The sequence below is a fragment of the Panthera onca genome, chromosome C1, assembly GCF_046562875.1.
Source record: "Panthera onca isolate mPanOnc1 chromosome C1, mPanOnc1 haplotype 2, whole genome shotgun sequence".
Taxonomy (NCBI): Eukaryota; Metazoa; Chordata; class Mammalia; order Carnivora; family Felidae; genus Panthera; species Panthera onca.
In genome coordinates this window covers 211,325-237,797 of record NC_138346.1, presented here as the reverse complement: position 1 = coordinate 237,797, position 26,473 = coordinate 211,325, and the positions used below count along the sequence as shown (strand labels likewise).

The window sequence follows — 26,473 nt, the reverse complement described above, 5'->3', positions numbered from 1 at the left end:
GGGGTCCCAGGGAGGGGCGTGAGCTCCAAGTGGGGGGGGCCGGGGAGGCAGGGTGAACTCTGGGGGTGTCCTGGGGAGGGGTTGAGCTCGGGCAGGGGGGCCAGGGAGGCAGGGTGAGCTCCACCGGAGTCCCGGGGAAGGGGGTGAGCTCCAGGGGGGTGGCCTGGGGAGGCAGGGTGAACTCTGGGTGTGTCCTGGGGAGGGGGGGTGAACTCTGGGGGTGTCCCAGGGAGGGGGGTGAGCTCTAGGGGGTGCTGAGCTCTGGGGGGGGCCTGGGGAGGCAGGGTGAGCTCTGGAGGGGGGGGGATCGGGGAGGGGGGAAACTCTGGGGGGGGGAACCCGGGGAGAGGTGTGAGCTCTGGGGGGGGTCCCGGGGAGGGGGATGAGCTCTAGGGGGTGCTGAGCTCTGGGGGGTGCCTGGGGAGGCAGGGTGAGCTTGGGCAGGGTGGCCGGGGAGGCGGGGTGAGCTCCAGGGGGGCGGCCTGGGGAGGCAGGGTGAGCTCTGGGGGTGTCCTGGGGAGGGGGGTGAGCTCTAGGGGGTGGTGAGTTCTGGGGGGTGCCTGGGGAGGCGGGGTGAGCTCGGGGGGGGAGTCCCGGGGAGGGGGATGAGCTCTAGGGGGTGCTGAGCTCTGGGGGGTGCCTGGGGAGGCGGGGTGAGCTCCGGGAGGAGTCCCGGGGAGGGGATGAGCTCCAGGGGGGTGGTCTGGGGAGGCAGGGTGAACTCTAGGGATGTCCTGGGGAGGGGGGTGAGCTCTAGGGGTGTCCTGGGGAAGGGGGTGAGCTCTAGGGGGTGCTGAGCTCTGGGGGGTGCCTGGGGAGGCGGGGTGAGCTCCAGGGGGAGTCCCGGGGAGGGGGTGAGCTCCGGGGGGGGGGGTGAACTCTGCGGGGGGGGCCCGTGGAGGCAGGGTGAGCTCTGGGGGTGTCCCGGGGAGGGGGGTGAACTCTGGGGGTGTCCTGGGGAGGGGGGTGAGCTCTGGGGGGGGGCTGAGCTCTGGGAGGAGGTCCGGGGAGGCAGGGTGAGCTGGGGGCGGCCGGGGAGGCGGGGTGAGCTGCACACATGCATGAAGGTGCGTTTTCCATTCTTCTGGAGGCTTTTCTTGGCTGAAGGAGGGCAGCCACACCCACAAGGGTGGACCCCAGGAGGACTCGGTGGGCAGACAAAGCGGGGCCAGGCCTCCCCCTTGAGGCTGCGTGTGGCTGGCTGCACATCCAGACGTGGCTCCCGGCGTGAGCGTGCTCGTCTGCACAGAACATCGGGTGCCCCAGTACCGGCGGCCGCGCTGCCTCAGGGCAGGAAACATGCGAGAGGGAGTTGTGTTTACCTCCCGGACAAGGGGGCCGCCCGGCACCAGCCTTGGACTCTCCTGCCACTTTTTGTCAGGCACGGACCGGTGTCTCCACCGCCCTACGTGGTCTGGGCGCAGGTGCGCAAATGCCTGCACACCACGTCCTCTGCCAGGAGCACCTGCCTGACTCGCGTTTGATCAAATAATGTGATTAAAGGCAGAAACAGATTTTATCCTGAGAACTGAGAAGACAGAACATAAAAATTTCATGGGAATTGTTTTAAACTATTCAAAACTCATTAAAAAAATCTATCCAGAAATGATTCTTTTCTCAGGGAATTTATACTCCTAATGGGCTCTGTTGGCTTCCCTGGTGACTGAGAGCACAAGGGTGACTCTCCTCCCAGAACCCGGGGTCAGGATGCGACAGGACAGTGCCCTCCGGCAGCTCTGCTGGGGCTGGTGTTGGTCGTCCCCCATCGTGTGTCTGTGCCCCCATTTCCTCCTCCTTGTCAGGACACCAGCCTTTGCCCAAGAGCCCACCTTCACCCGGTGCCACCTCATCTCAGCTGGACCCTGTTTGCAGAAACCATGTTTCCAAACCCAGTCACATTCACAGGTGCCAGGTGGGTGTGATTCTTGGGGGGACAGCATCCGGTCTAGTGCACAGGGAGACATTCTCTAACAATCCGCATAATGGGGCGCCTGGGAGTCTCAGTCGGTTGAGTGTCCGACTCTTGATTTCGACTCAGATCATGATCCCAGGGTCATGGGCTCAAGCTGCTGTCAGCGCTGAGCCTGCTTGGGATTCTCTCTCTCCCTCTCTCTCTGCCAGCCCCACCCCCATCCCAGCTCATGCTCTGTCTCTCTGTCTCCCAATAAATAAACTTACAAAAGATTTAAAAATAATAATAATAAAATAAAATCTGGATAATGTTATCTGAAACTTGGGAAGGTGGAAAATCTAAAGAGAAAGCCGTTCCATCTGGAGACTGGAGCTAATGTTCCACAGCGATGCGGAGACAGCAGCGAGGAAGGTGTCCTGCCTGGGGGTGAGGGCCTGAAGGCAGAGTGGGGTGAGGGGTGGAGGCACAGACTCCCACGTGGACGAGACACAGGGATGTGGCCACAGCCACAGGAACAGACGAGCGAACAGAGAGACAGAAGGCCTGTGGACACGGGGATTAAGAAGCCCAGAAGCACGTGGATCGTATGGCATCTAAGCTCACTGCAAAGGCCGCTGGGTAAGGAGTTCACGACGCACACAGACGTCACATACGCTGCATGCAGGGTGCGAACGTACACGTAGGTCAGACCAGCATGCGGTACAGCTTAAATACACACAGTGTTCTTTAAAGGTGAAATGCTTTTGGTTTGCACTTTCATTAATCCAATAAGTCTTAGAAAACCCTTCGTTTTAGGATTTAATAGGCAAAATGGTATTCTTAAATACTTCACAGAGTACACACATGCAAATGATGACATAATTACAAATGTTCACTTTTGACCTGTTTTTAACAGATTTGTACCAGATACTTCCATTGAATAACTATTCACTCTCGTCAGGTTGTCCTAACGGAACGGCCAGCCAGGTACATTCCTGCTCACGCGGCTATGACTTTGAGGTGGACGTGAGTGGAGATTGTTAACTCACCTGTCATGTTGCAGAACGCGGGGAAGGGCCGCAGGGGGCCGCTGCCGTCCGGGTCGATGTAGAACCTCCCCGAGGACTCACCCCTGTGCTTGTACGCCTCGCAGGACTGCTCATGCAGCGCTGGGGGAAACCACCGGCCGGTCAGTACCGTCGGCCAGTGAGCGGAGCCCGGGGGTGCCCGGGGGTGCCGTGAGCACCCTGCACAGAGCCGCCCCGAGCCTCAGGGGTGCTGCGGTTGGGAGACCCACACCCCGGCAGAGAATGCTGACCAGTGAGAGAACAGCTGTTTCCCACCAGAAAGTGGGGTTTTGGTCCATCGTGGGGATGGGATTAGGCAACAGAGCAGGGCCGGGCACGTAAGAAGTCCGACAAAGGTACCTGTGGTTACCACCACCGTCAGAGGACCCCCAGGCTGTGGGGCTTTGAAATCTGACCCTCCACAGCACGGGAGAGGCCCCTGCCCTGATTCTCCTGGGAACAGGTTTACTTTTAGGAACATAAAAACTTGGGGGCAATCACATTTCCATCGTCTGGTGTTGCCAGGAAGCTCAGGAGAAAAATGGGGTCAACTCAAGCATCCCAACCCGAGGTTAATGTAGGCCTGCTTGACTTTGTTTCTGGCTTCTCTTTGATTACAATTGATTTTCTCCGGTTTATTACCCCTTTGCTTTAAATGAGTCTCTCTTGTCAGTGACTTTAAATGAGCCTAGAACACAACCAGCCGCTGATGCACGTGTGTGTGTTGTGGCTGCAGATAAGCACGCACGTGTGCATCCGGAAGCGGACGGAGGAGGGGCGGGAGTGGCGGGGGGGGGGGGGTGCGGAGCGCTTACGGTGGTGGCACGTGGCACCCGTGTAGCCGGTGCTGGAGCAGTTGCAGTAGAAGGCGGTCCAGGTCTGGGAGCACCTGCCGCCGTGCTCACAGTGGTTGGGCAGACACCTGAAACGAGAGCACAGAGGGTCTCTGTTTGACCCCTGGTCATCGTGAGATGTGGGTCCCCTTAGGCCACACGCGGGAACCAGCCAGCCCCAAACACCGGCTAACACACCCTGACCCAACTGCCTGATGTGCACCTGGGACGGCTGGGCCTGGGTGCTTCCCTGTCCGCCGGGGAAGCACTTTTCCTGCTGTGGGAACACGGTGTGGACTCTCCATGTGGCCAGCAATAGAAATCGCTTGCAGAAAACAATAGTGACACCGTGTCGTGCTGGATTGTTCCTGCACTTGGATTCTTAAGAGAAAGAATGGGAAAAAAGCAGAGACTAAGAAGGAGCCGGCCGCCCCCAGGGCATCTACCCCGGGCTCACTGTTCTGATTCTTGGTCCACCTGGAGTGTGCAGTGAAAGGCCACGTGTGATCAAGGGTGTACACGCATTATGTTTCCCCAAGGGAAACAAGTAAGTAAGAAAGTGCTCAGGAAAACTCAATACCATCTATGCACTATGGATATTTTGTCATCGGCCATGAAAATGAAGAATGGGACACTTGAAATTTCACTCGCAGGACCTGGGTGAATTTCAACTGATTACAGTAGAGCTGATTTTCTTGAATCTCAAGAGCAAATGTCCATTATCAGGTATCCACCCCGTCTAGAGAGTACGTAAAGGGGACCCTCGCTACGCAAATAACCAGCAGTCGTTCGTGTGCTTGCATTTGCACATAAGCTTAGAAATGTAATCACACACGGTACAAACGCCACCGGCACGCTTCCGCAAGTGATTCATTAATACGTCCTGAGAATCCCACGTCAACAAACTCACATTTGCATTAGCACTTTCGATGACAAAAACCCATGAACATAGTTACTGTAACTTATTCAAGACGTTATGTATGTGCCTGTAGGATGCCGGTGGTGTTTGCTGTTCTCCTGCCCCTAAAGAAAATGCTTCTACTGTGTGAGGAACTTGATCAATTTGTGTTGGAAACTAAAGACTCCATCTTTCCTTCCATGGTAAATATGCCATTTCTAATTGACCTGCATGTCACAATCCACTGGCTGAATCCATTTTTCCTATTTTCAGATTGGAAGTTTTGGGGAAAATTTTGGGACTTTTACTGTCATTGAATAAAAGGAGAGAGTCAACTTGGTCATTCCATCAGGATGATCCCCATGTTGAAAGAATTCGCTAATGGCTGGAAAGGTGAATGCCAATGGCAGCCTCAGACAGATGAATAGTGGCCCAAGATTACGATTACTATTTAAATTCTGTTAAAAGAGAATCGACTGTTTAATTCAGGGAAGAGCTTACAGTGAGAGTCAATAAAATGTTTGGCAGGAAAATCACAAAAGCTGGAGGGAGAAAGGAGAGGACATTTTTAGGTTCTTGTACCGAACAGGGAGGGGCTAATTCACCCCCACCTGATGTGCAGACTTGACAAAGTCCTAGGCAAATTCCGCGCAGAATTTTTAAAAGAAGCTCACAAGACAGTTCCAAAATTCCTATGAAAATTCAAAGATGTAATACAACCAAAACAGTTTGGAAAACAGAACAAATTTAGGAGGGCAAACCGCCTGATTTCAATAATTATTGTAAAGAGACCATAATCATGAACATGTGGTATTGGCAGAAAGATAGATGAATAGATCAAAGGAAGTAAATAGGGAGCCCAGATAGAGACCTACACACATCACAGCTGGGTGTCCACAAAGGCACAAAGACAGTGAAAGGGAGGAGGGGTCACCTTTCCATCAAACGGTGCCGGGTGTCTGTATGCAAAACAAACAGACGGAAATCCCTGCCTACCTTACACCATATATTAAATAATATTCAAAATTGATCAGCTATAAATCAAATCTCAGACTATAAGACCTCTGGAATAAACACAGCAGAAAGTCTTTGTGACCTCAGGTTAGTCAAAGACTTCTTAAATACGATATCAAAGGCACAATCCATAAAAGAGAAAAAAACGGTGTATTTGACTTTGCCGAAATCAAGAGCCTGTGTTTTTCAAAAGATGGTGTTTAGAGAATAAAAGAAGAAAACAAAGCTGAGAAAGAGCATTTATACAGCGCGTATCTGATAAAAGATTCTCAAAACTCAGTAAGAAAACAAATTCTAAAAAACGTGCAAAGGATTTGAGGAGACGTTTCTCCACATCAGGCCACGGTGAACGCCCCGCGTGGAGGGGCCGGGATTCCCTTGCGCTGCCGGTGGGCTGGAGACGCAACACCACCGTGGGCAAGCGTGGCTGTGCCCCCAACCTAGACCTGTCCCCCTGGTGTGGACTCACGGACACTGGAGGTGAACCCTTACAAAGACGTGTTTGTGAACATTCACAGCAGCTCTGTTTCTAACAGTCAAAACCTGGAAACAACCAGAACGTCCATGAGCCTGGAAATCAAGAGCCAGACCGTGTCCTTCCACGTAAGCGGTTTCAGCAGCAAACAAGAAAACGCTATTCACATGCGACGTGGAAGGACGGTTTCGCACACATTTATTTTCATTTTTCCAAGGCAGAGCATGTAAAGGTGATACAAGAGCGACTTTCAAAGCGGGAAAGGCATCAAAACGAAACCCTGTGCGGAGACACCGTGTGTAAAGGTACCATCGCCCCAGACGCCCGGCAGCTTTTATTTCCTCGGGAATCTGAGACTGAAGTCTTGTTTTAAGACCTAACTTCACATCCATGATCTTTCTGAGAATTGATACATGTGATAAAGAATCTTTATATGTCAAATGGTGTGTTTTCTACGCTTGTATTAAAAGACCTGTTTTTACTCCAAGAGTTTTACGCACACGTGTCCCCACAGATCACTTGCTGAAGGCTGTGTGTTAGAGAGCTTTCCCGAGAGCTGAGGCGGCAGCTGACCGGGACGCTGGAACCAGGTCCGGCCACCCCAACACCACCTTCCTGCCCACAGCCGTCCCCCGAAGGTCCCTCCACCAAGTGCGGGTCTGGGGGGTTGCCCCACGGGCCAGGGGGGCTGGTGGCTGTGCCCTCCACGTGATGTGGTGGTTTCCCCCCAAGGTCATGCACCAGAAATGGAGGCTGCCCTCTCCTTTCAGTAGAAGGATCACCCCAGCCGCCACTAACGGAGTGAGCACGTGTGGGGAAACCATGTCTAGAGCGAGTGAGTCCAGGGGTGGGACGGTGCTCTGTCGGTTATTGAGGACGATGGCCGGGTGCTGAGCATGGTTTCTTGATTACTAGTCACAAGGACTGAGATGTGACAGCAGATCGAGCACGTGGGTGTGAATTCAGACGGGATGGCTCACACTAGGGAAGAAGGGGCTTCTCAGAATATAGTAGCGTTTTCAGGGAGAGCAGCATCGGCCAGCCTGTCTCCCCAGGCCACCCCCGTGGGAGGCCTGGCTTTCCCGCCACAGACATTGGCGCTCTTGCTCGTTTGCCCACTCCTGGCATTTCAGGAGTTTCTCCTCCAAGGGACACCCCCGAGGTCGTGGTCCGCAGTGGAGTGTGTGTCCCTTCCATGGTCCCAGCAACCTGTCCCCAGGCAGGCCGGAGCTCGCCGTCCCTGTGGACCCGGGGTGGCTCGGGAGTCCACCCTGGGGACACCCCGGCCCGACCACGTGGGCCGTTGGGTTCCTGCATTTGACAGTCATGATCCGTGCTGTCCAGCCACGCATTGCGACTTATTTCTCTCCATGGAAAATTTCAGCAACGCGCCCGTTCTGAGTCAGGGGGCTCACAGACGTGACCACACGTGGCACTCATGAGCACACGCCTTCCACCCACATGCTGGCGTTTCAAAGAAGCTTTCATATGGTTATAGACACGGTTTCCCCTCTCTCCCGCTGGAAACGGGGCTGACTCCCCACGGACAGAGCGGAGAGAGGGGACATCTGGGGAGATGGGGGCAGGGGCGCCAGGCCCCGCCGAGGGTGCGTGCCCCGCCCTTACCTGTCCAGGAGGCCGCAGGAGTCTATTTGCAGGTCGCTGAAGCTCCCGAGCAACCCCCGCTGTACTGAAATCAGGTCCACCTCTCGGGCGTTGATGGAGATGAGCCTCAGGCAGCCCTGGAAGCCAGCAAGCGATGCCTGGCGTTCCGACCCAGAGCCTGGAGGGACACACCCTGATGGCTCAGAGGCGGGGACACAAGAGAGAGACGGGGTCAGGACAGAGGCTGAGGCGTCCCGCTGTGGAAGGCAGGTCCTGTATGGACCCTGGCACTTCCGCTCACTTGGGGGGTCGCGAAGGCTAGGTCTGCGGGGTGCAAGGTGACGCTGGTGTGGGGACTCAGAAAGCAAGCTACCTGTACACTTCAGAGCCTGAAGCGTGACCTTCCCTAAAGCACATGCTAGAAAGTTTCAGCTCCTTTAATGTGTATCGTAAACAAAAACAATTCAGACCTACACGGATTTAAGATTGGAAACGGAAGAACAGATCCTTCTAGTAGAAGTACAAATCCCTGGGGCGCCTGGGTGGCTCAGTCGGTTAAGCGTCCGACTTCGGCTCAGGTCACGATCTCGCAGTCCGTGAGTTCGAGCCCCGCGTCAGGCTCTGGGCTGATGGCTCAGAGCCTGGAGCCTGCTTCCGATTCTGTGTCTCCTTCTCTCTCCGCCCCTCCCCTGTTCATGCTCTGTCTCTCTCTGTCTGAAAAATAAATAAATGTTAAAAAAAAAAAAAAAAAAAAGAAGTACAAATCCCTTGGGGCTCCTGGGTGGCTCAGTCGGTTGAGCGTCTGACTTCAGCTCAGGTCATGATCTCACAGCTCATGAGCTCGAGCCCCGTGTCAGGCTCTGTGCTGACAGCCTGGACCCCGCTTCAGATTCTGTGTCTCCCTCTCTCTCTCTGCCCCTAACCCACTCACATTCTATCTCTGTCTCTCTCAAAAATAAATAAACATGACAACAAAAAAAGAAGCACAAATCCCTCAAGTTACAGAGGCTGAGCGATGTTGTTGGGCCAGAAAGCGAGGGGCGCTTCTGCTCTCGCAGAAGCAGCGAGCAGCCCCCACCAGGGACCCCCCGTGCCCAGGTCCTGCTCCCAGGAGGGTCCTGCTCCTTCTCGGAGCTGGCGGGGCCTCCCCAGAGGAGGCTGTGGTGCCCGGGCCACAAGGTCAGTGGGAAGCCGAGCCACACGGGACTCCGCTGGGCCTGTCGGGGCGATTCGGAGCCCGGAGCCAGAGGCCCCCCCAGGGCTAAGGCTGGGTGTGGGGGGCGGGGAGGACGGTGAACGTCATGGGCAGAATCCGAACGTGGCAACCGGTGCCGCTTTCCCGACTGGAGGCCAGACCGCACCAGCCTCGCTGACCCTCACTCTCGGGAGCCTAACACACGGCGCCCTTGAGAGACACGCCACCAGCAGTTCCTGTGACCCCGGCGGCCTCTGGTACCAGAGGGAGTGTGGGGACTAAGCCTCCAACACATGCAGCTGGGAAAGGACACCCAGCGACAAGAGGACGCTCTTGAGGAAACGTAAACCCCACCTCAGCACAGCCGCCTCAGCTCAGCCGCTGGGATCACAGCCACGGGGAGCACTGAGGCCTCAGCAAGGCCACTGGGAGCACAGCTGCCTCAGCACAGCCACCGGGAGGGAGCACAGCCACTGGGAGCATAGCCACGGGGAGCACAGTCGCCTCAGCAAGGCCACTGGGAGCACAACAGCCACCGGGAGCACAGCCACCAGGAGCTCAGCCGCCTCAGCATAGGTGCATCAGCACAGCCACTGGGAGCACAGTCGCTGGGAGCACTGCTGCCTTAGCACAGTCACCTCAGCACAGTCGTTGGGAGCACAGCCGCCTCAATATAGCTGCCTCAGCACAGCCACCAGGAGCACAGCTGCCTCAGCAAGGCCACTGGGAGCACAGCCGCTTGAGCACAGCTGCTTCAGCACAGCTGCCTCAGCATAGCCGCCTCAGCATAGCCACCGGGAGCACAGCCACCTCACAACAGCCACCGGGAGCACAGTCTCCTTAGCAAGGGCACTGGGAGCACAGCCGCTTGAGCACAGCTGCTTGAGCACAGCCCCCTCAGCACAGCTGCCTCAGCACAGCCACTGGGAGCACAGCCGTGGGAGCACAGCCGCGGGGAGCATAGCGAGGTCCCTCCCTCTGCTGAGCTGGTGGGGGACCAGCCACACGCCACGCCGCAGTGGGGAGGGGGGCAGTCAGGGCCCTAGCCCCTCACTCACCTCCGAAGCAATAGGCACCGCCGGCAGGGGTCTCCAGAGGCAGCGCCGCCTGAGCCACGGAGGCCCCGGCCTGGTCCACGGCCACACTCAGCAGGTTCCCCCGGGCCGTCAGGGACACCGCATGCCACTGCCCGTCGGCCAGCCCGACACCTGGGGATTGCGGTCAGCGAAGGTCACCGTGACACAAACCTCACCATCCCTGAGTCCATGGGGACAGGGACCCAAGGGCCAGGCCAGCCCCTGCTTCAGAGCACCCCAACCGCTGCCCCATTCCTGCCAGTGAACACCCCTGCGGAGGGCGCCCCCTGCCCCGTCCCTGCCTCTGAACACCCCTCCCTGCCCCATCCCTGCTGCTGAACACCCCTGCGGAGGGCGCCCTCCTGCCTCGTCCCTGCCGCTGAACACCCCTCCCTGCCCCATTCCTGCCGCTGAACACCCCTGCAGAGGACGCCTTCCTGCCACGTTCCTGCCACTGAACTTTCGGGACCACAGGGGAGAGTGGCTCTTGCCTACACTCCAGTGTAGATACGAGGAGGTTTGATGTTGTTTTCCTGCTACTCTCCCGTCCCAGGAAGATGGAAACCCCTGCAGGGGTGCACTGTGGGGGCCGCCCCGTGCCCCGCTCCCGTTCCAGCCTGCTCAGCATGTGTCTGTCCGCGAATACCCCCTGACATAGTGCCAGAAACAGCTGGGACTTGTGGACCTTTATGTCTCCAGGCTGCTCGTGTCACCGGGAGTGCCGCGTGGGGGCTCTGACCCTTACCGCTCCACCTGGCAAGGTCAGGGGGCTCCCGTGGGGACAGGCTCTGGGCGGAGGAGGGGCTGAGGGGCTTCTCCTGGGGGGACTCTGGTCCCAGGGTCACGCAGGTGCATTTTAAACATGGTAGGGTGGACAGGCTGCTGCCCCGATTTTCCCCAGTGGCCAGGCGCCCCCGTCCCTGGGCCTGGCTGAGGTGGCAGCTGGGCCCCGTGCGGAGCGTTTGTCTCTTGTGGTTCCCGGATTTCCAGCTTCTTATTGGAAGCCGGGCGTCTGGATTGATTTTGCTGTTAAATCTCCCGATTTTTTTCCACTGATTTTTTTTTTTTTTTTTTTTTTTTTAATGGAAAAGGAAACCAAAACATCTCTGAGTCATTGTCTGGGGTTGGTCGTGGTTCAGCCCAGACAGTAAACACAGAGCCAGCTGGAAAGGCACTTAAACGTTTCCACATCCCCAAGTGGCTGTCGTATGTGCTGCCCTCTGCCCTCTGCCCTCTGCTGCTTCAACATTCAAGGGGGGGCGGGGCAAAGCATGAGAACACTTTTGGTGCCCCGCGGAATGCTTTTTGATCTCTGGTTGAAATAATATTTGTCAACGATTTAAAATGAGCATTTACAAAGTTGGAAAGGATGTTGAAAATGTTACCTTCTATTCAAACGTGTTTTCAAATTGTAGCCCAATTCAGCTTCATGTTCCGCACTATTTAACGGGACTCTAGGCAAGAACCTTAATATCAAATTCCAACTTAAGTGTCTGATAACCAAGGGAAAAAGCTACCCTTGCTTAACAGAAAAGTTTAATTTATTATAATTCATGAATAAATATCCTATTCCCATTAAAGATGCTGCAGAACGTTCTTCCACCTGCCGTGTTTGAAATAGTCAACCGCTGGCCGTGGGCACCGCTGGAGGCCTGACGGGGGTCTCCTGCGTGAAGGCATCGGGGGTTCCTCCTACCTCAACTGTGGGCTCTGCATTGATACTCAGTGTTCCAATAGGGGTGAACATAGCCATCTGGTCACTTTTCAGAGCACCACAACTGCCTCCAGTTTGGCAGTTTCCTGGTGGGGTCTGGGTGCGGCTGGTGCCCCTGGTCGCAGTTGGGTTTCTCGGGTCATCCCCGCAGGCATCGGCTCAGCCTGGGGTCCGCTCTGAAAGTTCAGTGGGGCAGGACCCTGGGGTTGTCGTGGGGTCGGTCCCCACGGGCTGCTGTCTGAGGGTCTCTGCTCCTTGGTGGACGTGGGCTGGTGGCCGCATGCAGTCTTTGGTGCTGTGGGCCTCTCAGGGGCCCTCACAGCCCAGCAGCGCCTGCCCTCAGTGGGGATGAGGGGGCCTTCCAGGACCAAAGCACCAGCGCTGTGCTCTGGTCACAGAAGCAAAGCTCTTCACTTTCCCACATTCTGATCCCTGGGAGTGAAGCCCTGGGCCCAGCTGGTGGGTGGATGGGGGGCCGCACCTGCAGGGACTTGGAGCCCCAGGGCAGGGCGAGGGGGCAGCTCAGGGGCACCCCCACTGGGTGGAGGGAAACATGAGTGTAAGATTTGAAAGCCAATTGACTAGAAGTTAAACTGGCTTCGTGCCTCTTATTAAAGTCATGTTGCCCTGAAGCCGTTTCTTTGAGACCCTTAAAATGAGGCCATGACTGAAACTTCTTCAGAGCACATCAGATTCATCACAACTTATTTCGTGCTCGTGGCGCAATGACAGAAATTAACCTTTTTTCTGATGCCAACTGATCTCTGAGCCAGCTTGTGGTTGAGACACTGAATGTGATCGATTTCCTCCTCATGAACCTACTCCTGTAAATTTGCCCCGTTGTCCGCATTCGATACGCCGTATGAGGGCAGTCCTTCTGCAGATAGTTGGAGGAAACACTGGTTCTGGAGCTCCCGCCCTCTCGGTGGCAGGCGAGGCGGAAGCAGAGGTAAGTCGGGGGCTGCGTGGAGCGTGTGTCGGGTCTTCATAGTCAGCAGCTTCCCGGCGCCTTTCCGCCCCATCCATACCGCTCCTGCCGTGGGTTCTTGGACGGATAGAGTGGGCCGTAAGCCTAAGAGTCCGTGATTAGGTGAAGGCCGACAATGCCTTCGTGGCCCTGCACGGCGCCCACGGGGACCCCCTGTGCCTGCCACATCAGAGACCCTGTAGCTGCCTCACTTGTGAGCTCACAGATGGCTCAGCGGCACCGCGAGTCCTAAGGAAGCGCGGTGCAGGCCGGCTGGGTCTTCTGAGAAGACGTGCGCACCCGTCATTTTAAAAATCAGAGTCAGTGTGCGGGGGCCCAATGGCCAGGCTGTGGTTCTGTCTCTGTTCCGTCCCTGTCCCTGCCCGAGGCTCTCAGATCCAACACCAACCCGCAAACCCGACAGTAAGCCCACTCCTCGTTGGGGGCAGTGGGCGGACAAGCCCCGCCTCTCCTGTCCTCCGTCCCCAAACGCCCGCTGCTCCAGAACGTCAGCACTGACGTCAAAGGCTCATCAAAGCGTTTGTCCAGCCAGAATGTCTCCTCGCCGGGGAGCTGTGTGTCCCCAGGATGTAGGATTTCCTCCGACCGTGCCGCCACATTTCTGGGTGCACAGCTGGGGTTGGGGAGGTTAGCGGGTGCCGTCGAGTCTGACGCCAACACTGGAGGTCGGGAACGGGCTCACTCTGCTGTGTTTCCCCAGAGGGAGCAAACGCACAGGGGTGCATGCGGGACACGAGCCTGGTGTGTGGTCAGCGCTGCCAGGGCGGGGCTCAGGGGGTGGAGTGGGGGGCTCTCAGCACTCCCGCCTCCCTGGAGGCTGGGCCGGGCCGTGGCCGTCACCTGTTATGACCACTTTGGGCGCGAACACTGGTGCCACAGGGGTGTGAGCGGCGTCCGGGGGAAATGGGGCACAGCTTCCTGAAGTGGGGCCCCGAGTGTCTTACGGGCTCAAGGGATCATCGTTAAGATCATAGCGTGACACACGTGCGGGCTGCAGTCTGGGGACGTGCATTACCTGTGGTGACGTCACTGCTTGCTTGTCCTGGAGACGGGGACGGCCCCAGGCTGAGGGCCCCGTCTCTGAGTGCGAGAAGAAAGCCCCCAGAGCCACGAGGGGGCCAGCTGGACAGCAGCAGACCCGCAGGGCTCCACGTCCGGAACTGGAAGCTGATGCTGGAGGCCCCGTCCCGGGTGGGGGAGCCCGGCAGCACCAAGTGACTCCCTGCGCTGGGAAAGGTGACCGGCACCGTGTGTGGCCGCGAGCAGGAGAAGGAGGCGTTGCCCTGAGGACAGGAAGCAGATCTGAGGAGGCCCTGGGGGAGGAGATGGTCCTCACCCCAACCCCCACCGGGGCCCCCAGCCCCGCACCCCCCCAGCCAGAATCGCAGGGCCCCTGCCCACCTCCCCCCTCCCCCCTGCCAGCCTCAAGAGACACAGGCCACACCAGCGTCTCACCCCAGAGCAGGTGGCCTCTGGGCGAAGCCAGGACAAGCCCAGCGCCCGCTCAGCCCGTTGGGACAAAATTCACGTTTCGGGTGACAGAGGTCAGGGACAGGCATTGTGACCCAAGGCAAGAGATGAGGCCCCAGGTCTCGGGACCCAATACTGGGAGGCAGGTGGGGGTTAGGCCTCTGACGTGAAGACACCACATGGAACCTCCTTATCATGTCCCCAGGGCCACAGAAAACACAACTTGTTGAACACGCGCGTGTCCAAACTCCCACGGCAAATGCTGTATTTACACGCGAGGAGAAGCAGGGCCGGGCGCCCCGTGGGGTGGTCCGTGGAGGAGACCCCGTCGCCAAGGGGCCTGGTCCCCGCAGGACCACCTCTCTGCTCGCCGGAAGCTAAGACTTCACCTTCTGCTCACATGTGAATGGAAAATGTGTTTCTTCCTCTCTTATTTACACAAATCACTGTCGGTTATGTGTGTTTTGATCTGTGTTTCTCGCTCAGGTGAGGAGGCTGTGACGAGAGTCACCCTAATCGGATGTCACCCAGGGGCACCTCTGAGGCCCCGCCCTCTGCCCCCAGGCAGACTCTTACCCTGAGGACGATCTGGGGTCTGCGCCTCTTGGCCAAATCAATGACTTCCTCTCCGTTAAAATTAATATTTTCTAAACATCCGTCAAAGTTTTTTCTTTGAAATGCCACAGACTTTCCAGGTGCTAAAATCCCTCCAAAGCTGATCTTAGAAAGAAAAATGACATCAATCATATCTGTTAGTGATTTGCCAGTAATATGCTTAAACTTCATGACTCGGGTATGGCAGGAAGGGGCACAGGGGATGTGTTGTGTTCGCTGATGTTAAATGAAACCGTGAGACGCAGATTCCGAAACCATCTACACACAGCTGACGAGAGCCCCTCCATCCTCCGGGGAACGTGCGACTCGGAGTCTCACTGGGACCCTCGGGAGGTCAGGGTGACAGATGTTCCTGACGGGCCGGCAGGTTCAGCGCGGCCCGGACTCGGGGCCAGAGCAGATCACGGGCCCCAGGCTTCCCCCCAGCCCCGCACCTTGGTGTGCTGCCCTGGGCGGGCCCCCCAGTGGTGGCAGGTGCAGGCGGGCAGCTCAGGGAAGCAGCCGGCCCTCCAGGGTGGCCGCAGGACCCCCGCCCTGTCCTGCCTACCTTCCCTTACAGCTCTTCCCAAGGGCTCATCCTGGGGTCCCGGGAAGCCGCCCACGACAGCCGCCCCATCTCAATGTCACGTATTAGATTAACTGGTCTCCTTGGGGGGGCTTGTCAAATCGGCTGTGGTGTGTCAGGTGAGGGGAGCATCACGAGTGTGTCCACGGCACAGGACACCCCATCCGTGTGCAGCCCCAGACCCGCGCAAAAGTATAGGCAGAAAATTGAAATGATTTTCTTGGGGCGCCTAGGCAGCTCAGTGGGTTAAGCGTCTGACTTCGGCTCGGGTCAGGATCTCACGGTTCACGAGTTCAAGTCCCAGATCAGGCTCTGTGCTGACAGCTCAGAGCCTGGAGTCTGCTTAGGATTCTGTGCCTCCCTCTCTCTCTGCTCCTCCCGCCCTCATGCTCTGTCTCTCTTTCTCTCAAAAATCAATAAACATGAAAAATTATAAAAAATGATTTTCTAGTTGACATACATCTCTGGATGGAATTCACATTCGTCTGTGTATAAAATATGATGTTATTTTTGCCATTACGTAGAGTTTAGGGCAAGAAAATGAAGGATGACGCAAAGTAAGACAAGAATGGCCTACTGTCTATGCCTGCCAAACACGGTTTTGTTTAGAATTTTTTAACGTTTATTTATTTTCAAGCGAGAAAGAGAGTGCAAGCATGGGAGGGGCAGAGAGACAGGGAGACACAGAATCCGAAGCAGCTCCAGGCTCGGAGCTGTCAGCACAGAGCCCGACGCGGGGCTCGAACTCACGAACCGTGAGATCATGACCTGAGCCGAAGTGGGACGCTTAACCGACTGAGCCACCCAGGCGCCCCAACATTTTTTTGTTTTGGCTTTAGTATTTAGCTTGTTTTTAATAGTTCCTGAATCTGCAAATGTCTTACAAAAATGGAATAAGCCTTATATCGTTGTATATTTTCGTTTTTTTTTTTAAATTTTTTTAACGTTTATTTATTTTTGAGACAGAGAGAGAGCATGAACAGGGGAGGGTCAGAGAGAGGGAGACACAGAATCTGAAACAGGCTCCAGGCTCTGAGCTGTCAGCACAGAGCCCGATGCGGGGCTCGAACTCACGGACCACAAAATCATGACCTGAGCCGAAGTCGGCCGCTTAACCGACTGAGCCACCCAGGCGCCCCTATCGTTGTATATTTTAGATATTCTTGTGCAAAGGGCTGCAAAAGTGTTAGGTGGGTTTAAAAGCTGAAGGATAAGAAAGAACATGTGAACTGGTTGCTGACTTGGGTATCCAGCTGGGGTGCAGGATTAGGTTCCTCAGGTCAGCCCAGGTCAGCCCAGGTCAGCCCCTGTCGGCTCAGGCGGGACTTGATGTGCACTCTGTTGGCAGCTCTGAGCACAGCTGGCCGTGCTCCCAGTCAGGCTGTGGGAGCACCCAGGACAGCGAACGCTGGCTTTAGGACACGGCTCAGCTCAGACTGCACGTGCCAGGAAAGGGCGCATCTCTTCAGGATTCCTCCTCCCATCCGGGCTATGCTGCATTTGACCCCCATGCCCTGTCATAACCCCCGGGAGGCTCCCCACCTCGGGATCCAGGTCCTCGTGACTCAGCTGTCCCGGAGCCTGGAACCGCCTCGAGTGCCTGTCCACTGAGAGGGTCACACGCTGGCGGGCATGCTCGAAGAGCACCGAGTGCCAGTGTTGGTCGTCCAGCAGGCTGCCCAGAGCCACGCCACCGGGGCCGGACGGGGAGGGCTCAACGTCGCCTGGCAGGGGAGACGGGTGCAGTCAGGTCTCGCCCAGGCCGAGGGTCCCCAGCCCCGTGAAGCTGCTGCATCTGACCCTGGGACACCCTGTCCTTCAGGACTGTTCTCGGCCACTGCCCTTCACCACTGGGGCCGCTGCAGACTTGCTTCCCACGGAAGCACCATCTTTGCTGAGAACTCTTGGATGGGGGCAGGGCGGAGGGCCTGAGGGGGGTGGCTTGGTCCCCCAGGGGGCTCTGGTCAGGGCTGGGGTGTGAGCCCCGCTACCAGTCTGTGGCGGGTCGAGGGCAGGGATGTTGGCGAACACCATCCAAGGCACAGGGCAGCCCCCACGCAGAGTCGTCTGGCCTGAAACGTCAGTGGGCAGAGCGGTTGGGAGGCCCCGGGGACCAGAGAGGGAGGCGTGGTCGCTGGATACAAAGAGCGCCAGTGAACTGCCCCCGGCACGGTTATCACATGTTATATATATATTTATGCCAAAACCGAGTCAGAATCTGTAAATATAAGCACTTATCTACCATGCCTGCTAATAGATTAGATATAAAAATACTCGAGTACAAATTACATCTAAGTATGCAGATTTCTGAGCCCCTTGACTGATCACTTTACCTGAATTGACGAACAGAAGGAGTTTCCCTTTCACTAATTCCAGGGTGATGCAATTTCCATTTCTTCCCTGTCTGTGGAATAGAACCCCACCACTCTGCATTGTTTTAAACTTCAAAGAAATGATGTCTTTTACTGGACTCCTGCCACTTTGAACAAATCTGTAAAGCAGGGAACTTTTTCCATCAAAGTCGATCATGTCTGATCCTGCAGGAGAGACGATAAAAGTTGTTCTAAGTATTAGCTTGCTTCTCATGAATATTTTTTAACGTGTGGGGCCTTACACATGGATGTAGATGCACACACACAGGTGCACGCGCACACACACAAAGGTGCATAGACACACGCACAGGTGCACACACACATGAAGGCACACTAACACATACACAGGTGCACACACACACACACACACACACACACACATAAATAGTACCTGTCTGACCTACTCAGCAGATGACACATTTCTCCCAACAGGTGTTGATACACCTGACAATTTTTCTCACCTGTAAGAATATTCTGTTTGGATGGCTACTGTCTGTTTGCACCGTGCTCAGTGTTGATGGCATGGAACCCCTCGGAACACTGCTGTTTTATCAGTGCCCCCGGAGACTTTGATGCTACTTCCTGGTAGTTGGAACTAGAGCCCCTCAGGGTAGCAGGTCTGCTCTCCTGACTCCTGCTCCCTTCGCAGAACTGTCCCACCTGCGGTGACCGTCTCACCTCAGGCTGACCCAGGGCAGCAGGACAAACAGTAAGGAGGCTGTAGACAACGAACCGCTCCTTCTCCCCCTGAGCCAGCGGCTTGTGGCTCTAAAGGGACTCTGATCTCACCTCTTCTCTGCCCCGCCTGGCACGGGTGTCCTCTGTGGAAAACGTGTCCACGTTCCACGCACACGGAGGACAGGGTCTTGATCAGGGTGCCCATTTACAGAGGGGGAAAGTGGTTATCTTGGAAAACCCCCGACAGCAAGGACTGTGGCCCCTGGGAACGGGGCGCCCTGTGGAGGGTGTGTTCACAGGACAGTGGAGAAGCCGGGAGGGGCCCGTCCAGAGCAGCAGCAGCCGTGGGAGGAGACAGAGCTTGACCTTGCCCCCTCACCCCATTCCCAGCACCCCTGTGTCCAGACCCACCTGGGTGGGGCCGCTGGTGGCCTATTTCCTGCAGGTGACACAGTAGAATCACTCCTTCACAGACCGTATTTCTCACAAAACCAAAACTACGGTAGACTGTTACGCAACGTAGGGTTTGGGGGCACCGACACCCAAGGGGCCAGAACTCTGTACATAACGTTTGACACACCCCAAACTTAACTACCGAGGGTTGTCGACCAGAAGCCTGATAACACACAGTCGATTAACATTCACCTTGTATCTCATACATGCTGTCCACCAAGTCACTACAGCACAGCAGGCTACGGAAAAGGTGTCATTGAGAAAATCACGAAGAAGAGGAAATACACTCACGGTACTGTACTGTTCTTACTGAAAAGAAATCAGCAGGTAAGTACCCCTCACCCACCCCAGCTCAAAGCCCGTGGTTAAGGGGTCGGCTGCACAGGGATGTGCGTGCCACTTAAAGGGAGTGTCATATGCAAAATAAGCCATTAAATGACTCTTGCCCATTTAGGGGGCACCTGGGGGGCTCAGTCAGTTAAACCTCCGACTCCTGATTTCGGCTCAGGTTGTGATCTCACGGTCGGTGGGATAAAGCCCCACATGGGGTTCTGCACTGTCAGCACAGAGAGAACCTGCTTGGGATTCTCTCTCTCCCCCTCTCTGCCCCTCCCCTGCTCCGGGGCTCTCTCTCACACTCACACTCTCTTTCTTAAAATAAACAAACACTTAAAAATGAGGGTATCTTTTTAAAATTCATGTTTTATTTTCTTACGTCTTGTTAATGTACGTAGAATTAATTTATTTACCAGGTGTACAATGACTAAATATTAAAGAGGGGGTTATCTGCCCAATTATTTCTTCTGAATGAGGAGAAACACGGACGACAGGTCAGACCACCAGGCCTGCACGAGCGCAGCCAGATGATTTCAGGGTCTCTCAGCCACGCCCACCTTTCCTTTTTTTTTTTTTCCCTGCGCCCACCTTTCAACAACACTTGTGTCTGCTCTGTCCTTGGGTGAGGGTGCCTGCGGACCCCTGCCTGCAGATCTCATGCCCAGGACCTCCCTCCCGCCCCCAACCCCGGGAACCCACGCCCCTGCGTGACCCAGGGCCCGCGGATCCCCCCGCCTGACCCCGCGCCCGCACCTGACCCCGCGCCCACAGATCCCCGACCGTGACCCCTGCACATGACCCCCACCTGTGGCCCCACACCCCCGCGTGACCCAGGGCCCGCGGATTCCCGCCCGTGACCCAGCACCCGCGAACCTCCGCCTGTGGCCCCACGCCCCCGCGGACCCCCGCCCGCGACCCCGTGCCCGCATGCGACCTAGCACCCGCGGACCCCTGCCTGCTCGCAGCGGGAACCGCAAGTCCCCGCCCCCCACGCCGTCGGCACCCCCTGACGCCCACGCTGCAGCAGACGAGGGACCGTGCGGCAGGAAGCTCCGGCCGTGACAGAGAATTCCAGTTGTGGGGCCGCTCCGTCTGCAGCTTTGCTGGCGTGAGCACAGGCGCGGGTGGGAAGGGGTCCCATTGTGAGGCTCTGGCGGCTCCGCCAGTGATTCGTCCTGCGCTTTGTGTTTCCTGGTTCCGGGTTTTACCAGCACGTCCGTGTCCGCGGCGGTGATTGTTGGAGACAAGGGTAAGAAGGCGGTTAAGGGACCCCAGGCCCCACCCAGGACCCTCTGAGAAAGGTCCTGTCGGGAAATTACCACCTGCTGCCTCCTCAGCTGCTCTCCCCAGTGAGGGACACATGCACACACACGCACACACATGTACACATGTGTGCGCGAACACAGGGACATGCACGAGCACAGCTTTCGCACACACACGCGCGCACACAGGATCAGGTGCACACACATGTACACACACGCACACACAGGAACACGAGCGCACACATGTACACAAGCACACGCACGTGCATGAATGCAGGCACACAAAAGCGTGCACATACACATGTAAGAATGCGTGCGCACATGTACACAAACAGGCACACACGTGCATGAACGTAGGCACACAGAAGCACGCACACACGTACACACGCACACACAGGAATATGAGCGCACGCATGTACACAAACAGGCACACACATGTAAGAACGTGTGCACACACAGGAGCATGTGCACACACTCAGGCACACACACCAGGGAGGTCATCCGGTGTTTAGATGTAGTTGTTTTCATGGAGGGTCCTGAAACCCTACAGGTTACAGGAGGGTTCCTACAGAGTTATGACTGAGAACCACTCCAGCGCCCGCCGGCTGCTCTGGGGCGGCCGGGGCGCTAAGCCCCGTCCTCTGCAACGCCTGCGGTCAACTGGAAACCGGTCCACAGGTCCACTTCCAGATTCTTGCTCAGGGAGCCGTGCTCCCGACCGTTCCCGGTGCTGGGGATAACCACCGGGCACCAGGCTGCCGCTGGAATGCAGTCTGCGTGCCGTGGGGGTCTCACACCCGGCTTCGTCCTCCAGCTCACGCCTGCATTTGACAAGAGGCTTCACGCGACGGAAAGACCTAAACAGCTTTCCCGTATTCTTTGTCAAGGCGGGAATTTCTCCCTCCCACGATGTCTCATTTCCTTTAACATATCCTCCGTGGAATCCCGCTCACAGCAGACCCCGCGCTGGGCCCAGGTCCGCCAGTGGCTCCTGCCGGTTGATCTTGCGTATCAAGGCGGCAAGGTGATCCTGGCGGCAGCGCCTACCCGCTGCGAGAGAGAACTCGGGCTCACAAACAGTGCTTGGAGATGGTTGGAGGGAAGGCTCCAAGGTCAGCCAGATGAGGTGTCCCAGAGCTGGCGTGGACAGTGGTGTGGGGGCACAGGTGGGTGTCAGTGAGCAAAGTGACCGATGCCATGGAAGGAGCAGTGCGAAAGCCGTGAGGCGGGTGAGCTGTGCCCTGGAGGCTGGTGGCTCGCGGAAAAGACCCCCCCGGGCAGGTGCAGCCCGCAGAGCCATCCTCGGTCCAGCCGCAGCAAGAGTCTGCCGCATCCATGCAGAGAGAGCCCCGACCCCAGCGTGTCCTCCTGGTGACTTTCCCTCCTCTGCCCCTCACTGGCCCCGGGGCCGTGAGCACAGCTCCCTGGCTGTGCCCTCCGTGTGAATACCCTCATGTTCCTCTCGTCTCCACGAGCTCCGCTTGGTGCTTCCAGCCGCGCGGAGTCCCGACCATGTCAGGGAGCAGCTCGGGCGCCTCGGGGACCAGACCAGGGCAGGCCCTGCCCACGGCCCTCATGGCCCAGCTGCAAAGGCAGGAGTGTGGAAGCCGAGTGTGAGAGAGAGACCAGTCTGTCCGGGAGTGCCACACGTGATGGCTGCGAATGGGTGAGTGGCGGGAGTGGGTGGGATTCCTCTGGGATCTGCAGGCAGAGGCACTGTGTTGACAGGTGGGAGTGTGGACGAGAGGTCCGCGGGCACGGTCCACACATCCTAAGCAGCGTGGACGGGAGTGTCCACGGGCATGGTCCACACCCCCCGGGCAGCGTGGACGGGTGGTTCGTACCTCCTGAGCAGTGTGGACAGGAGGGTTGACAGGCACGGCCCACACCTCCCGAGCGGCGTGGACGGGAGGGTCCACGGGCACGGTGCACCCCCCCTGAGCAGCGTGGACGGGCAGTCCACACCTCCCGAGCGGCACTCTGAAGAGGCCTGTGCTTTCCCAGCACTTTCAACATGGAAGTGGCTGTGTCTCGTGGACACTGATGACAGGCCGCGTGTCCTGCATGTGTCTGAGGAGGCTCCAGGTGGTTTTCCAGGTCACGGTGACAGATTGTCACTTTGTTCCCAGCAGCGTGGCTTTGTGAAATTCAGGGCTGCTGGTCCCCTGGGAAGGCCACAGCCACGGCCCTGGGAGGAGGGTCTCGGGAGGCCTGACGCGGCCTTGTCAGAGCATGTGTTCCCTGAGGGGAAGAGGGAGCCCCTCGTGGTCTGGGTGTCCGTGGCGTGAGGACACGGATGGGGCAGGAGGAACGCTGGGGACGACGTGTTGGCACAGGGGCATCACTCGGTCCCCCACGTGGTGCTGGCTGTGCCGGGCCACGCGGCCCCCAGGCTGGATCCCCACCCAGGCGTCCCCGGGGCTCCCCGATGCCCGACGGCTGCAAACCCGCCTCCCCGAGCCAAGCAGCTGACCACCCTCAAGCTCCCTTTGTGCGTCCCCTCCCGACACGGAGAGCGGACCCACCTTCCACGGCAGACCTGCCTAGAGAACAAGTCCTGACCGGTGTGCAGGTGGTCAGTGAGCGGGCAGTGGCCCTTGTGACTGTATCACATCATGGACAGGCAGGCCCACCCCCTGGACCCCGGGCTTGTGACATCACTGTGTGTCTGGGGACAGAGGGACAAGGAGGCGGAGGGACAGAGATAGACAGGGGACAGAGACAGGGGAAGAGAGACAGAGGAACAGAGAGATAGAAGGACAGAGACAGAGGAACAGAGATAGAAAGGGAGACAGAGGGACAGAGACAGGGAAGGGAGAGAGGGGCCAAGGCTGCCTACGCGAGCAGACAGACAGAAGATCCTAAGAACAACCCGAGGGTTTTAGCTCCCGTTTGTACAAGAAAATGGAAGAGAATCGACTGTCCTTGTTAAGGAATCTGAGAAAAGCCCCCACCAGTCTCTGAATTTGTGCCGAGGTCCCGGTGACCCAGGGGGGCGGCGCGGTGTGGGCACTTACGGAACGGGCACCCGTACACCTCCACACGCATCCCGATGCGGCCGGCCGGGCTCCAGGCGGAGGGCAGGAAGCGCAGGTGCCTGGCCTCCACGGGCGGCCGCAGCCGGTGCTGCACCACGCTGTCCGCGCTGGCGTTCCCCGGAAAGCCCTGCAAGAGAGTGGGGCCTCAGCGCGCCGTGGGGTCCCCTCTCTCCTCTCCGCTTCCCCGACCCCCTCGCCCCCGCCCCCAGACACACCAGCAGCCCAGCAGGAGGTAGGGGACCTGGAGCCTTCTGCGGCCACCCCGGGCGCTGGGACGTGCATGGCGTCCTGGCCTGTGTGGGGCTCACACGTGCTCACGGCCCGGCCTCAGGTGGGAGGCGGGCCCTGAACCCACTGAGGGCAAACACGTGAAGTGTGGATTCTACACGTGACCTCACACGAGTCCTGGGAAGTCCTCTTCCTCGAGTCCCTGTGATTTTGCACAAGCGGGACCGGGTCAGGAGACCAGGAGACGTGCCGAGTCCTCACGTGGCCTGGCCCAGGCCCTCGCAGGCCTTCCTGCCACCCTGGCCCCTCTGTGCCGGGGAGGACAGGTGTGCCACGTGCAGGGACAACACAGGTGACAGCCCCGGTGCTCAGTGGTCAGGCCTGCGCCACACAGAGGAGCCTCTGTGGGAATGAGACACGGTGACCCGTGGGCCCTGTCGGGGCCCACGTGGAGGGGACGCCTTCTGTGAACAGCAGCCCTCCCCCCACCCCGGGGGAAGCTCCGTGCCCCCTGAGGACCCAGTGGGCACCCCCGGGCTCACCCAACCCTGGTGAGAGTGTGTGTGTCAGTGTGGGCGCACCGGCACGTGTGTGTGAGTGAACACACGTGTGTGAGTGAACACGTGTCTGTGTGTTGTATGTGTGTGAGCATGTCTGTGTGCCCACGTGTGCCTGTGAACATGTGTGAGCATGCACACACCAGTGTGTGTGTTTGTATCGGGTGTGTACACACAAGTGTGCACACATCTGGGCACGCGTGTGCGAAGATATGTGCACACACGTGCCTGTGGCCACGTATCTGTTGTGTGTGTGTGCACACGCGTGTGTTCAGGTGGGTGCTCGTGGTCAACACATCCGCTCAGCACCGAGGGCGTGTGTGAACCGAGGCCAACTCACAACTGACTTTCCACTTGGAAGGTAAACATATCGGGGCATCTGGGCGGCTGAGCGGGTTCGGCGCCCAGCTCCTGGTTTCGGCTCAGGTCACGATCTCTACGAGTCGACAGCGCGGAGCCTGTTCGAGATTCTAGCTCTCCCTCTGCCCCTCCCCCGCTCCACTCTCGCTGCCTCTCAGAATAAACAAACACACTTCCAAAATAAATAAATAAAAATAACCGTATCAATTACCATATAAATGATTCACTTTTGGCTAATTAAGAAAAATTAGTGAAGAAAATAATTAAATTCTGCTCGTGTTCATTAAAAAGCAGGAAAATGTATTTATGAGGACGCCTCGTCAGTATTTGTTTTGTGGCTTTCACCAACAACTAAGATCATTCTAGGGGCCTTTTAACTTCTGACTTAGGTACTATTTAATAATGCAAAAGATAGTTCAACTGTAGTATAAAAGCCCCGGAAACAGCATTAATTTATCATTCAAACTTCAGATGGGAATGCACTCTCACGGTCACTGTGGTCATCCTGAGGACAGTCCCAGCCTGAACGGACCTCTGCGGGGCCCTCGTCAGGCCCACCTGCCCTCGAATCTGCACACTGCACACGGCTTACAGCTCAGCCAGCAAAGAACTCTCCCGATCCCTCTATTTAAACTCATCAATCAGGGGCACCTGGGTGGCTCAGTCAGTTAAGCGTCTGACTTCAGCTCAGGTCATGATCTCACGGTTCGTGAGTTCAAGCCCCATGTCGGACTCTGTGCTGAAGGCTCAGAGCCTAGAGTCTGCTTCGGATTCTGTGTCTCCCTCTCTCTCTGCCCTTCTCAGGCTTGTGCTCTGTCTCTCTCTCTCCCTCAAAATAAATAAACATAAAAAAATTAAATCATCAATCAGATGTCCAGTGGTTTTCCTAGGTGGAAATTCGAACCTGCAGTTTAGGAAAGAACCACAATCGATGATGGCCCAGCTGCAGCTCTTGTCCTGGGAACAACGTCAGCATGTTGGGCGAAGAGTGGCAGTGGCCCGTGTGGCCCATGTGGCCCGTGTGGCCCGCTCAGGGTCAGAAGCCCAGGCTCTGCTCTGGGGGCTCCACGCTCAGTGTCATCCAGAGGCCCATGCCCTCCTGTGACCCTAACGGGTCCCCGCACTGGCAGCGGGGAGCCAAGCAGCCCGCCTCCCTCAGCCTGGAGCCTGAGCCACAGCAGGTGCAGAAAGGGCCGTGACCTGTACGGGGACACTGGGCTTGTCCCTCCTGTGGCCCTGGGAGCCTGGGCTCTGCCCCAGGGAGAAGGGCCACGACTGTCCCCAGGCCCTGTGCCCCTCCTGTGGGTTCGGGTTAACCCCGACATCACCCGCGAACATGGACGGAAAGCAGAGGGCCGCCTGGTTAGAAACCGCTGGTTTCCTGTGGCTCCTGTGGCCGCATTGAAGACCCGGGTGTCGGTTTCTGACTCAGGAACGTGTTTGTGGGGTGTTCCTTCCTGCTGGGTTATTCACGTTGAGATGGCTCAGCCTGACCCGGATCAAGTGGGAAAGGTCACAACAGCAGAAACCCCGCAGAGCCTTCTAACACCCTGGTTCTGTCCTTGGTGAGTGACTGAGTGACAATAAAACCCAGCAACAACAATGAATCAGCAAGAGATAATTGAGATGGGCTGTTTTAAACTTAATTAACATGCAAATAAAATTCATTAGAGTTGGTATCTTGCTTCATTATGAGCTGTAGGACAATAACGAATTAAGATGATTGTCCCTCATGGAACATCCCGAGGCCTGGTGCCCAGGTGGTGATTTTAACCAACAAACG

The 26,473-nt window shown here is 57.2% G+C and overlaps 1 protein-coding gene across 1 annotated transcript in view; it reads right to left on the bottom strand.

Annotated features, from left to right (window-relative positions):
- Nucleotides 1–26,473, bottom strand: part of LOC132671098 (contactin-associated protein-like 4) — an 80,505-nt gene that overhangs the window by 42,889 nt on the left and 11,143 nt on the right. The window contains exons 4-12 of the mRNA XM_081796533.1: nt 23,525–23,672; nt 17,740–17,943; nt 16,949–17,130; nt 14,803–14,946; nt 13,772–14,039; nt 10,037–10,186; nt 7,805–7,976; nt 3,774–3,880; nt 2,941–3,060 (exon numbers count right to left, since the gene is read on the bottom strand). Of these exons, the coding sequence (XP_081652659.1) occupies nt 2,941–3,060; nt 3,774–3,880; nt 7,805–7,976; nt 10,037–10,186; nt 13,772–14,039; nt 14,803–14,946; nt 16,949–17,130; nt 17,740–17,943; nt 23,525–23,672 (1,495 nt within the window). The remainder of the gene's footprint in view (nt 1–2,940; nt 3,061–3,773; nt 3,881–7,804; nt 7,977–10,036; nt 10,187–13,771; nt 14,040–14,802; nt 14,947–16,948; nt 17,131–17,739; nt 17,944–23,524; nt 23,673–26,473) is intronic.